This window comes from Thalassophryne amazonica, chromosome 12, assembly GCF_902500255.1.
Source record: "Thalassophryne amazonica chromosome 12, fThaAma1.1, whole genome shotgun sequence".
Lineage (NCBI taxonomy): Eukaryota > Metazoa > Chordata > Actinopteri > Batrachoidiformes > Batrachoididae > Thalassophryne > Thalassophryne amazonica.
In genome coordinates, this window is record NC_047114.1 from 22,925,569 (window position 1) to 22,940,172 (window position 14,604).

Below are 14,604 nucleotides of genomic sequence, written 5' to 3' on the forward strand. Positions count from 1 at the left end.
CGAGCTCATTTGAAATGGACAGATGCAAAGTGGAAGAGTGTGCTGTGGTCTGATGAATCCACATTTCAAATTGTTTTTGGAAATCATGGACGTCATGTCCTCCGGACAAAAGAGAAAAAAGACCATCCAGATTGTTACTAGCGCAAAGTTCAAAAGCCAGCATCTGTGATGGTATGGGCAACTTACACATCTGTGATGGCACCATCAATACTAAAAGGTACATCCAGGCTTTGGAGCTACACATACTGACATCCAAGCAACATTTTCTTCAGGGACGTCCCTGCTTATTTCAACAAGACAATGCCAAGCCACATTCTGCACGTGGTACAACAGCGTGGCTTCGAAGTAAAATGGTACAGGTACTAGACTGGCCTGCCTGCCTGCAGTCCAGACCTGTTGTTGTGAAAGTGTAGTGACATGGACCCACAACAGGGGGCGCAAATGAACGGTCAATAGATGAGCCAAAAATTAACAATTAATGTTGTGAAGGAGCACAACGAACATACAGACAATCTCAGAATATGATTACAGTCAATCCACAAAGGTGATGTGTGGGCAGGCTCGAGGATAGAAGACGTCTGTCCTGAGAAGAGCCGGAACCACACGATTTCCGCCGCCACCGAACCTGGTGAATACTGGAGCCGCCAAGTCCCGAATTCCCAGGTGATCACCGTCCCTGACTGTCGGATCTGGTACTGCTGGCGAGAACAAAGACAGTCAAGTGTGGGTGTGTGTACCCCCCAGTAACAACAACGGTGGGAATGCCACCTCCACCTCTCACTCAATATGTTACAGAGTACCGCAGTGATTCCTCAGGGGAAAAGAGTGCTGTCCAGCACTCTCTCAACTTACACCGACAGAGGTACCGGTACTCCTGCAAACACTCACAATATACAGATATGTTGCAACACAAATGGCTGAGGATATTACCTCCAATGAAGTACGATATCTCGGCAACGAGGTGGAGATGACGTCTGGTCTTTATGGAGTGAGATGATGAGTAGATGGGTGACAGCTGTCAAGAGATAATGAGTGACAGCTGTCACCCCCGGCTGTGTCCGTGGCGGCAGCGCCCTCTCGTGCCTGAAGCCCGCACTTCAGGCAGGGCGCCCACTTGTGGTGGGCCAGCAGTACCTCCTCTTCTGGCGGCCCACACACAACACCTGTTGCCCATTGAACATGTGTGATGCATTATGAAGCGCAAAATACGACAATGGAGATCCCGAACTGTTGATCAAACAAGAATGGGAAAGAATTCCACCTACAAAGCTTCAACAATTAGTGTCCTCAGTTCCTAAATGCTTGAGTGTTGTTAGAAGGAAAGGTGATGTAACAAAGTGGTAAACATACCACTGTCCCAGCTTTTTTGAAACGTGATGCAGGCATCCATTTCAAAATGAGCAAATATTTGCACAAAAACAATAAAGTTTATCAGTTTGAACATTAAATATCTTGTCTTTGTGGTTTATTCAATTAAATATAGGTTGAAGAGGATTTGCAAATCATTGTATTCTGTTTTTATTTACATTTTACACAACGTCCCAACTTCATTGGAATTTGGGTTGTATCTGGTCATATATGACCGAAGTGGAAGTTGGCAAACTTTGACAGATATCAAACTTTTCTTCAGTCTGACAAAACATTAGTCATCAAATGTATAGTCTAGGACCAGTTAACGAATGCATGAAATTTGAACCAAGCAGTCCTGATGTACAGTTAAACCATATTGATTCAATCTACAATAACTTACTGTTATCAGGTCATTCACAGGTCTGTTCCTTCATCATTATTTTAATGACTGTTCCTGTTCAACATTCCTAATGATACTACTTTGTTCCCTTGCAGACATGCTACAACACTTGGCAAGTAAAGAAGAAATGCCCCCTGAACAACAGGAGTTGAGTGTTGACCAGAAGGATATTAAAGAGGAACAGAAAATCTGGATAAGTCAGGAAGGACAGCAGCTGGAGGAGGCTGTCATACATGTACCGATTATTGCTACTATTGTAAAGAGTGAAAATGGCCCAGAAAAATCACAGTCAACACAGATTTGTCAAAGCTCAGATTTTAACGGCTTCAAAAATGGTGAAGACAGTGAGACCTCTGTTAGTGATAGCAACTGCAACATTGTTCAGAAACCATTTATTTGCTCTAAATGTGGAAAAGTATGTATTCTTATGAAGAGAATTCAAACACACGAGAAATTACTTTGCTGTCTTGAGTGCCTTAAAAGGCAAAGACAAAAGTACATTCTGAACACACATATGAGAAACTGTACAGGAGAGAAATTGGTTGGCTCCTCTGAATGCCATCAAACATTTAAAGAAAAAACTCCCCTGAGCAAAGGCATGAAAAGTCATGCAGAAAAGAAACCATTTGGCTGTGGTCAGTGTAGTAAAAGATTTGGAGAGCAAGGCAATTTGAAAGCACACATGAGAATTCATAGAGGAGAGAAACAGTTTGTTTGTTCTGAATGTGACAAAAGATTTGGACAGAAAAGCAATCTGAAAACACACATGAAAATTCATACAGGCGAGAAACTATTTGACTGTTCTGATTGTGGTAAAAGATTTGGACAAAAAAGCAATCTGAATATACACATGAAAATTCACACAGGAGAGAAACCATTTCTCTGTTGTGCGTGTGGTAAAACATTTGCAGAAAAAGACCACATGATAACACACATGAGAATTCATACAGGAGAGAAACCATTTGTGTGTTCTGTGTGTGGTAAAAAATTTGGACAAAAAAGCAATTTGAAAACCCACATGAGCATTCATACAGGAGAGAAACAATTTGTCTGTTCTGAATGTGGTAAAAGATTTGGACAACACAGCAATTTGAACATACACATGAAAATTCATACGGGAGAGAAACCATTTGTTTGTTCAGTTTGTGGTAAACACTTTGGACGAAAACGCAGTCTTAACATACACATGAGAATTCATACAAGAGAAAAGCCATTTGTCTGTTCTGAATGTGGTAAAACATTTGGACAAAAAAGCAATCTGCAAACGCACATAAAAACTCATACAGGAGAAAAAGTATTTGACTGTTCTGAATGTGGTAAAAGATTTGGACAAAAAATCAATATGAACATACACATGAGAATTCATACGGGAGAGAAACTGTTTGTCTGTTCAGTGTGTGGCAATAGATTTGGTCAAAAACGCAATCTGTATAAACACATGGGTATTCATGCAGGAGAAAAACCATTTGGCTGCCCTGAGTGTGGTAAAAGATTTGGAGAAAGAGGCAGTTTGAAAACACACGTGAGAATTCATACAGGAGAGAAACCATTTGACTGTTGTTTGTGTGCCAAAAGATTTGGCCAGAAAAACAATCTGAAAACACACATGAGAATTCACACAGGAGAGAAATTAATTGTCTGTTCTGAGTGTGGCAAAGATTTTAGAGATAAAAGCAATTTGAACAAACATATGCGAATTCATACAGGAGAGAAGCCATTTGCCTGTTCTGTGTGTGGTAAAAGATTTAGAGAAAAGGGTAATCTGAACAGACACATGAGAATTCATGCAGGGGAGAAAGGAAATTCAAGGCAAATGAAATAAAAAAGGGAGAAACCATTTCACTGTCTTCAATAGTTTTGAGTATTGCTTGGGTTTTGTGTGATACCAGTTCCATGCTGGTGCACAGGACGGGAGCTTGCAGAAGAAGACATCACTCCCATCTCTGGATGGAGCCGCACCTCAAACAGAAAGGAAAAAAAAACAAAATCAGGCATCAGAAAGACAACAAATACAGTATAATTTGTCAGCATTAAGCAACAAGAAAAACAGAAGAAATGCTAAGGTGATTGCTGACCACTAGCACTAAGCTTCACTAAAAGACCCAGACTTGGTAAAAAGCATAGTAACATACTATGCCAGTATGCTAGCCATACAAAAGGCAAAATAAGTGCGTCTTAAGTCTGGATTTGAAAATCTCTACACAGTCTGTTTTATTGAGGCAAGGAGATCATTCCATACAGCAGGTGTACAATAAGAGAAAGCTCTGTGACCCGCAGACTTTTTGTTCACCCTAGGGACACAAAGTAGTCCTGCACCTTGAGAACACAGAGCCCGGGTCGGTACATAGGGTTTAAGTAGGTCAGCTAAGTAGGGAGGTGCTAGTCTGTGAATAATTTTATAGATTAATAACAGAACCTAATATAATCTGATCTCAGAGGGACAGGAAGCTTCAGTTTCATCATGCCTGTATAATCTGCAAAGAAGAGTGAATTTAGATACATATTCAGAGCTTTGTTTGGCAATGTGACCAAGAATGCTGTACATGCACTTCAGTTCTGAAGAATGTATTATTAAATAAAATGTATATATAATTTATATCAAAACCTTTAATAGTGTGTATACCATGATTTGTATTTATATTTAGCTGTGTGTCAGTCAACTGTGAAAAGATGATGCTGAAACCTTTGCCAGGATAAAATAATAAACATTACTTCTGTATGAAATGCACATCGATGCCATTGTCATCTGAAACATGATGGGGGAGAACTTGAAAACACACACAAAACAAAACAAAACACTGGGCCAACAGTAAAGGCTGCACCATACAGTGGGGAAAATAAGTATTTGACCCTCTGTCAGTTTTGCAGGTTTTCCCACCTACAAAGAATGGAGAGGTCTGTAATTTTTATCGTAGGTACACTTGAACTGTGAGAGACAGAATAAAAAAAAAAAAATCCAGTAAATCACATTGTATGATTTTTAAATAATTAATTTGCATTTTATTGCATAAAATAAGTATTTGACCCTCTAGAAAAACAGAGCTTAACAATTGGGACAGAAACATTTGTCTGCCATTACAGAGGTCAGACGTTTCCTGTAGTTCTTGACCAAGTTTTCACACACTGCAACAGGGATTTTGGTCCACTCCTCCATACAGATCTTTTCCAAATCTTTCAGGTTCGGAGTTTCAGCTCCGTCCAAAGATTTTCTATTGAGTTCAGGTCTGGAGAATGGCCAGGCCACTCCAGGACCTTGAAATGCTTCTTACGGAGCCCCTCCTTAGTTGCCCTGGCTGTGTGTTTGGGGTCATTGTCATGCTGGAAGACTCAGCCATGACCCATCTTCAGTGCTCTTACTGAGGGAAGGAGGTTGTTTGGCAAAATCTCGCAATACACAGGGCTGTGAAAACTCTGGGGATCCGCGGGATTCCCCGGATTCATCATCGGGAGGGGGGCGGGGGTGTTAGTGTTGTACTCTTTAATCGTGATCGTTACTGAGTTTTTAAAATGCTTATCGCAAAGCGTTTTTTTTTTTTTTTTACGACATCATGCAAGTTTTATAAGTCCGCGGACACTGATCTGTGTGTTACAGATACAGATCAGTTTCCTCGGATCCGCAGAGTTTTGAGGAGAATAAATGCCACTCAAAGCCTGGCTGTTGCGACAGCTGTCGTAAAGCGGGACTGGTTGGTTGCTGCGGTGACACTGTGTGGCTCCTCTGCGAAGCTTAGCTAAACGTAGCATGTGGACATTGCACACTTTTAGAACTTTCAAGTTTTTAAAAGAAGAATTTTGCAGCATGTCTGTGTCACGGAGCAACATCAGACAGAGCGAAGATGGCGAGAAAGACGGTTTGAAAAAGTCTGATAAGGACAAGAATCCGTGGAATGGTTGCTGGCTTCATGAACACACCTGAAAGATAAACGGGAAATTTTTTTCTCTCTGGAAAATAAACATTGTGCTGTTCAAACAGGATTTCAGAAAAGATTGTGCCTTTTTTCTTTCATTAATCTAGACTTTCTTTCATTGAAAAAAGACGTGGCTTTGAATGAATTTAGGCTACATGAATTTACACAACAATGTAAATTAGTTGTTATTAATGTGGACTTTTCATGGGAAAAAAGACATTACAGCTTTGAGTGGATTTACAGGAATTTACACAAGAATGTGTGGCTTTTTACTATAAGGTATGTTATTGATATTTTACCCTGATTTTTAAAATATTCTACAAGCTTTTGCTGTGGTTTTTGAAATACTTTAACAATTTTTTCAGTCTTCATGAATTTCATGTAGTTTAATTGTTCTGAGTTACTGCGCAATTTGTTTTACAATTAAAAGGAAAATCATACCAGGTCCTACTTCCATGTCATATTCTGTTATTTCAATATGATCATTGACAGTTCAAATGAAAGGTTGAATCTAGGATCATTTAAATATGCACTAATTTTGAGATTTCTTCCAGGAGATGTTGAAAATGTATCAGTAGATGAAAATTTAATTTGGTTTCTGGGGCCCCACAAGGCCCTAGACCCCGGCTCCTCGGGGGGCAGACCCCCTGCGAATTTTCATATGGCCCCCCAGACCCCCTGCGAATTTTCCTCGGATTTCACAATTTTCATTTCACAGCCCTGAATACATGACCCCATCCATCCTCCCTTCAATACGGTGCAGTCGTCCTGTCCCCTTTGCAGAAGAGCACCCCCAGAGTATGATGTTTCCACCCCCATGCTTCACGGTTGGGATGGTTTTCTTGGGGTTGTTCTTGTCCTATAAACATGGCAAGTGGAGTTGATTCCAAAAAGCTCTATTTTGGTCTCATCTGACCACATGACCTTCTCCCATGCCTCCTCTGGATCATCCAGATGGTCACTGGTGAACTTCAAACGGGCCTGGACATGTGCTGGCTTGAGCAGGGGGACCTTGCTGCCCTGCACGATTTTAAACTATGACAGCATTATGTGTTACTAATGTAATCTTTGTGACTGTGGTCCCAGCTCTCCTCAGGTCATTGACCAGGTCTTCCTGTGTAGTTCTGAGCTTTCTCAGAATCATCCGTATCCCACAAAGTGAGATCTTGCATGGAATCCCAGACCGAGGGAGATTGACAGCTATCTTGTGTTTCTTCCACTTTCTAATAAATAATCATAACAGTTGTTGTCTTCTATCAAGCTGCTTGCCTGTAGTCCTATAGTCCATCCCAGCCTTGTGCAGGTCTACAGTTTTGTTCCTGGTGTCCTTAAACAGCTCTGTGGTCTTGGCTATGGTGGACAGGTTGGAGTGTGATTGACTGAGTGTGTGAACAGGTGTCTTTTATACAGGTAACAAGTTCAAACAGGTGCAATTAATACAGGTAAAGAGTGCAGAATAAGAGGGCTTCTTAAAGAAAAATTAGCAGGTCTGTGAGAGCCAGAGTTCTTGCTGGTTGGTAGGGGGTCAAATACTTATTTTATGCAATAAAATGCAAATTAATTATTTAAAAATCATACAATGTGATTTTCTGTTTTTTTTTTTTTTTTTTTTTTTTAAAGATTCTGTCTCTCACAGTTGAAGTGTACCTACGATAAAAATTACAGACCTCTCCATCCTTTGTAGGTGGGAAAACCTGCAACACTGACAGGGGGTCAAATACTTATTTTCTCCACTGTAGATGAGCTCAGTGAAAGTGGCACTAATTCTCCTGTTATGATCACACGTATTAAGCCAGCTGTGTACATAACCACTTTTGTTTTCATAATTTTGCTTTTGTTGTCCTTATACAGTGTATCCAGGAAGTATTCACAGCACTTCACTTTGTCCCACATTTTATGTTACAGCCTTATTCCAAAATGGAGTAAATTCATTGTTCCCCCCAAGATTCTACTCAACACCCCATAATGACAATATGGGGACAAAAAGGTTTTTTTTTTTTTTTTTTTGCAAATTTATTAAAAATAAAAGCTAAGAAATCGTGTACATATGTATTCACACACTTTGCTCAATGATTTGTTGATGCACCTTTTGGCAGAAATTACAAGTCAAGTCTTCTTGAATATGATGCTGCAAGCTTGGCATACCTATCTTTGGGCAGTTTTGCCCATTCCTCTTTGCAGCACCTCTCAAGCTCCATCAGGTTGGATGGGGAGCGTCGGTGCACAGCCATTTTCAGAGCTCTCCAGAGATGTTCACTTGGATTCAGGTCTGGACTCTGGCTGGGCCACACAAGGTCATTCACAGGGTTGTCCTGAAGCCACTCCTTTGATTTCTTGGCTGTGTGCTTAGGGTCATTGTCCTGCTGAAAGATGAGCCATCGCCACGGCCTGAGAACAAGAGCGCTCTGGCAAAGGTTTTCATCCAGGATGTCTCTGTTCATTGCTGCAGTCATCTTTCTCTCAATCCTGACTAGTCTCCCAGTTCCTGCCTCTGAAAAATATCCCCACGGCATGATGGTGCCTGGTTTTTTCCAAACATGACCCCTGGCATTCACACCAAAGAGTTCAATATTTGTCTCATCAGACCAGAAAACTTGTTTCTCATGATCTGAGCGGCCTTCAGGTGCCTTTTGGCAAACTCCAGGCAGACTGGAGTTTGTGGTAAGAGGCAGTTTTACTAAGTAGCTTCTGTCTGGCCATGCTACCATACAGGCCTGAGTGGTGGATTGCTGCCGAGTTGCTTGTCCTTCTGTGTTTCGCTCTCCACAGAGGAATGCTGGAGCTCTGACAGAGTGACCATCGGGTTCTTGGTCACCTCCCAGACTAAAGCGTTCTGTCCCAATCACTCAGTTTAGATGGGTAGCCAGCGCTAGGAAATGTATTGGTGGATCTATACTCCTTCCACTTATGGATAATGGAGGCCACTGTGCTCACTGAGACCTTCAAAGCAGCAGATATGTTTCTGTACCCTTCCCAGATTTGTGCCTTGAGACAATCCTGTCTCAGAGGTGTATAGACGATTCCTTTGACTTCAAACTTGGTTTGTTCTCTGACATGCAGTCAACTGTGGGACCTTATATGTAGAAAAAGTATGTCCCATCAACTGAATTCACTCCAGATGGACTCCAGTTAAGGTGTAGAAAAATATCAAGGATGCTCAGTGGAAACAGGATTCACCTGAGCTTAATTTAACAGATGACTACCAAACCAAATCAGAAAAAGTTAGTGTGGTATGGAAAATGCAAAACAAATAACAAAAATTAAAAAATGATTCTTGAATTGATCTCTATTTCATTGCAAAAAGTATAAACTCAAGATATTTCATGTTTGTGTAGTCAACTTCATTTCTTAATGTTTCCATTCTACAACCCATTCAAAAAAGAGTTGTGATACTGAAGCATATTACCTCTTTGTAAAGTTGCCATTCCTTCTCACTTGAGACATTTTCGCATTGAGAATATCAAGCGAGGCTTCCGGTTTCCGCCACCACTGAGATGGCAGAGCACAGTCTCCTCCGACCTGAATACTAAAACATTTTGCTAACTAGAGAATAACCACAAAAATATACCAAAAAAATCAGATAGTGGCATAACAATGGAGATGAGGACGACAAGCTACAGAAGCAGGTGCTAATGCTAAAGATGGCGGACGGCAGAGAAGCACCGAAAGACCAAAGGTGAATATGGAACGGATTCTACAAGAAATACTAGAATTCCGAAAAGAGAACGGTCAGCAATTGGAGGATATAAAAGACGAGATTAAAAAGACAAATCAGAGGATTGAAGAAGCGGAGGAGCACATTGACAGCGCTGAAGCTAGGCTGCTAACAGTAGAGCAGGAGATAAACAGGTTAAAGATTCAACGGCAACATGAAGAGAAGCTGATCAACCAGGAGGAAAGAGCAAGAATGGAGAATATCCAACTGTACAATGTACAGAAAAATAAGGAGGGAAACTCGATGATAACTTTTATTGAGACACTTGGAGTAAAACTGGATTTCCCCCGACCATTGAACTACACATTGAAAGAGCACACAGAGCACTGGCCGCGAAACCCGCTGCTACAGACAGACCTCGATCGATTGTATTTAAATTTCATGGATATAAAGCAAAAGAAGTCCTTCACAGAGCATGGGAAAAGAAGGAAATTCTCCTAAATGATCAGAAAATATCTTTTGTTCACGACTACCCTTCAGCCGTCCTGAATAAGAGGAAGGAATACAACGAGGTGAAACGAATGTTAAAGGTGAAGAAGATTCACTTCCAGACGCCGTATCCTGCCAAACTGCGGGTCTTCTATGAGGATGGGATACAACTCTACCACATGATCAGCGAAGCCAAGAGAGACATGGAGGCCAGGGGTCTCCTGGTTAAAGCTGTCCCCCCCACCAGAGGACCCACTCAAGAAACTGAACCAGAAGCCCTGGCACACAGCGAGAGGAGGGCGAGTGGCGCACGTTGGAGGTTCAGCATGGAGCACCGACATCAGAGAAAAGCTGCAGATCTTTAGATGACAAATTTCCACTTAAATAGTGAAAATGCCCAAAAGGAAAAGAAAGAAACAGAAGAAGAGAGAAAAAAGAAAGAAAAGAAAAAAAAACATTCAGTTCAACTCAGCTCAAATTTTAAGACAAGACTGATCAGGAGTGAAATACGCTATAAATAATAGTGTATAAGTAATCCAGAGAAAGAATATACCTTCCTCAATAAGGGTAGGGAGACAAGTTTCTGACTTGTCCCTCCCCCCCTTCCCCAAATCTCCTCAAAATAAATAGATACTAAAATTAATCGGAGGTTGACAACAACCATTTAAATGCAATGGACGTTTTATGGCTTAAACTGCCAGGGAGGGCCCTCTACACCTGCAGGTGCCTAAAGAGGCCGTCCCTCCAAAGCCAGATACTCTGGCTATTTAAGGGATCACTTAACAAATTCCCTGTTTTTTTTTTGTTTTTTTTTGGTTTTTTTTGGGGGGGGGGGGTTTTGTTGTTGTTGTTTTTTTTTTTGCTAATGTGTTGTACTTGTTCAGCTTGTTTAATGTTAATAGCTGCCTTGTTTATGTATTCACTTGCTTGCTCTTAAGAGGGAAGATCTGTAGCATATACAGTAGTGTTCAGAATAATAGTAGTGCTATGTGACTAAAAAGATTAATCCAGGTTTTGAGTATATTTCTTATTGTTACATGGGAAACAAGGTACCAGTAGATTCTCACAAATCCAACAAGACCAAGCATTCATGATATGCACACTCTTAAGGCTATGAAATTGGGCTGTTAATAAAAAAAAGTAGAAAAGGGGGTGTTCACAATAATAGTAGCATCTGCTTTTGACGCTACAAACTCAAAATTATTATGTTCATACTGCTTTTTTAGCAATCCTGTGAATCACTAAACTAGCATTTAGTTGTATAACCACAGTTTTTCATGATTTCTCCACATCTGCAAGGCATTAATTTTGTTGGTTTAGAACCAAGATTTTGCTTGTTTACTAGTGTGCTTGGGGTCATTGTCTTGTTGAAACACCCATTTCAAGGGCATGTCCTCTTCAGCATAAGGCAACATAACCTTTTCAAGTATTTAGACATATCCAAACTGATCCATGATACCTGGTATGCAATATATAGGCCCAACACCATAGTAGGAGAAACATGCCCATATCATGATGCTTGCACCACCATGCTTCACTGTCTTCACTGTGAACTGTGGCTTGAATTCAGAGTTTGGGGGGTCGTCTCACAAACTGTCTGCAGCCCTTGGACCCAAAAAAAACAATTTTACTCTCATCAGTCCACAAAATATTCCTCCATTTCTCTTTAGGCCAGTTGATGTGTTCTTTGGCAAATTGTAACCTCTTCTGCACGTCTTTTATTTAACAGAGGGACTTTGCGGGGTATTCTTGCAAATAAATTAGCTTCACACAGGCGTCTTCTAACTGTCACAGCACTTACAGGTAACTCCAGACTGTCTTTGATCATCCTGGAGCTGATCAATGGGTGAGCCTTTGCCATTCTGGTTATTCTTCTATCCATTTTGATGGTCGTTTTCTGTTTTCTTCCACGCGTCTCTGGTTTTTTTGTCCATTTTAAAGCATTGGATATCATTGTAGATGAACAGCCTATAATTTTTTGCACCTGTATAAATTGTATAAGTTTTCCCCTCTCCAGTCTCCAATCAACTTTTTAATCAAACTATGCTGTTCTTCTGAACAATGTCTTGAATGTCCCATTTTCCTCAGGCTTTCAAAGAGAAAAGCATGTTCAACAGGTGCTGGCTTCATCCTTACATAGGGGACACCTGATTCACACCTGTTTGTTCCACAAAACTGACAAACTCACTGACTGAATGCCACACTACTATTATTGTGAACACCCCTTTTCTACTTTTTTTTTACTAATAGCCCAATTTCATAGCCTTAAGAGTGTGCATATCATGAATGATTGGTCTTGTTGGATTTGTGAGAATCTACTGAATCTACTGGTACCTTGTTTCCCATGTAACAATAAGAAATATACTCAAAACCTGGATTAATCTTTTTAGTCACACAGCGCTATTTTTCTGAACACTACTGTAGTTATGATATTCTGAGTTTGCCTAAAAAAGGAAATGGCTAATCAAAAACTCAAATTTGTTTCCTTCAACATGAGTGGAATATTGAGCACAGTGAAACGCAGTAAGATACTGTCGAAAATGAAAAAGAGAAGGCACAAATTGTGTATCTACAACAATCGCACTTAAATGATGCAGAACATGATAAATGAAGGAAAATGGGCTTCTCAAACCATTTCTTTTCATTATATAAAGCTAAGCACAAGAGAGGAGTTGCTATTTTACTTTCTAACAAACTGGCTTTTCAACAGACCCATGTTCAGAAAGATAAAGAAGGCAGATTTATCTTGGTTAGAGGTATACTAGCAGGAACAGATGTCACTTTACTGAATATATGCACCACACCACCACCCCACCGGAAGTAATTTTTTGTTCTACAAAAAAATCTTTGATAGGATAGTGAGTCAGTCAGATGGGGTTTTAATATGTAGGGGAGATTTAAACCTGCATTTACAACCAAAGCTAGATGTATCAAACCCCTCATATGCCTCTAAAGCAATAAGTAAGAAATTTGAAGAATTGATGAATGAAGTAGGATTAATTGACATATGGAGAGAAATGTTCCCTTCTGCTAGACAATACATTATTCCACCACCCATTCAGTATACACTAGAATTGACTACTTCATTATTTTAGCCCAAGACAAGTCAAGGATTGTGGAATCAATGGCACAATGGACCTAAGTGATCATGCCCCAATATATCTCACGCTCAATCTGGAAAGTTGCAGGAGGAATACAACATGGCGGTTTAAGTCCAGCCTCCTCAATGTCCCACTGTTCAAGAAGCAAATGGCAAATGAAATTCAAATGTACATAAAGGAAAATGCTAATGGGGAAACCTCACCACTTACGTATGTTATGGGATGCAGCAAAAGCTGTCCTACGGGGCAGAATCATGGCTATGTCCTCGCTCAAAAAAATTATGCCAAGGAAAACTGCTTGATCTACTAAAACAACTGGAAAGCTACCATGCACTAAATCAAGATTGAGATACACTGCAAAAAATAAAAAAAAGTTAGAAATGAAATTAATCTAATGTATACACAGGAAATCGAGAAGAAAATCCTCTTTACTAGACAAAAATATTATGAAAATGGTCCTAAATTCACAAAATTACTGGCTTGGAAACTGAAAAAGCAATATGCCAATAATATGATATACATAAAATATGAGATCTGGAAAAAATAGCATTGAAAGCAAACGAGCAAATTGAAGCAGCATTCGAATCATTCTACAAGCGGCTCTATTCTCAGACAGAGGCTCAAGGGGATCAAATAGACTCATTTCTGGAAACTCTAGATTTACCAGTCATGACAGAGGAACAAAACAAACCTCTAAGTACAGAAATAACCCCAAAAGAACTACTCGATGCAATGAACAGACTAAAAAGCAATAAATCACCAGGTAGTGATGGGTTTACAACCGAATGGTACAAGGCATTTAAGGTAGAACTTGTGCTTATATTGCTAACTGCATGTAACTGGGCACTGAAAAAAGCAGAGACCCCACCTTCTTGGAAAGAGGCCATTATTACCCTTATACATAAAGAGGGGAAAGACAAAACCGAGTGCGGGTCATATAGACCGATTTCGATAATGTTGATTACCGCATATACACATCGATAATGGCCAGAAGAATGGAACAAATGCTGCCCACCCTAATTCACGATGACCAGACAGGTTTTATAAGTGCACGGCTAACACAAGACAACATAAGACACACCCTACTCATTATGGACCACATTAAACAACATAAGATAAAGGCCTTAATTCTAAGTTTAGATGCAGAAAAAGCTTTTGATTCTGTCAGCTGGCAATACCTCTTTAAAGTCCTAATCAAATTTGGTTTTAATGAAATAATGGTAAATAGCATCAAAGCTATTTTTAACAACCCTACGGCAAGAATCAAAATAAATGGCTACCTATCCAAGCCACTCAAACTAGAGAGAGGAGTGAGACAGGGATGTGCCTGGTCTCCACTCCTCTTCGCCCTATTCCTAGAACCACTTGCCCAATACATTAGACAGAATGTTGAAATTAAGGGAATTCATATCAACAAAATAGAACATACAATAGCATGCTACATGGATGATGTCCTCCTTTACCTCAAAAACCCTGAAATGTCCCTGCCGGAGCTTTTGACATTTAAAAAAAAAACTCAGGTTCTATGTCAGGGTACAACCCCTGGCAAAAATTATGGAATCACCGGCCTCGGAGGATGTTCATTCAGTTGTTTAATTTTGTAGAAAAAAAGCAGATCACAGACATGACACAAAAATAAAGTCATTTCAAATGGCAACTTTCTGGCTTTAAGAAACACTATAAGAAATCAGGAAAAAAAAT

General features: G+C 40.1%; 1 protein-coding gene across 2 annotated transcripts in view; it reads left to right on the forward strand.

The window, feature by feature from the left end:
* Positions 1 to 14,604, forward strand: part of LOC117521616 (gastrula zinc finger protein XlCGF57.1-like) — a 221,262-nt gene that overhangs the window by 28,878 nt on the left and 177,780 nt on the right. Inside the window, exon 3 of one of the 2 annotated variants that reach the window (XM_034182951.1) lies at positions 1,846 to 3,735. The exons of the other annotated variant lie outside the window; for it this stretch is intronic. Coding sequence (XP_034038842.1) covers positions 1,846 to 3,572 — 1,727 coding nt within the window. The 3' untranslated portion in view covers positions 3,573 to 3,735. Of the gene's footprint in view, positions 1 to 1,845; positions 3,736 to 14,604 lie in introns of those variants that run through there. 2 annotated transcript variants of the gene reach the window in all.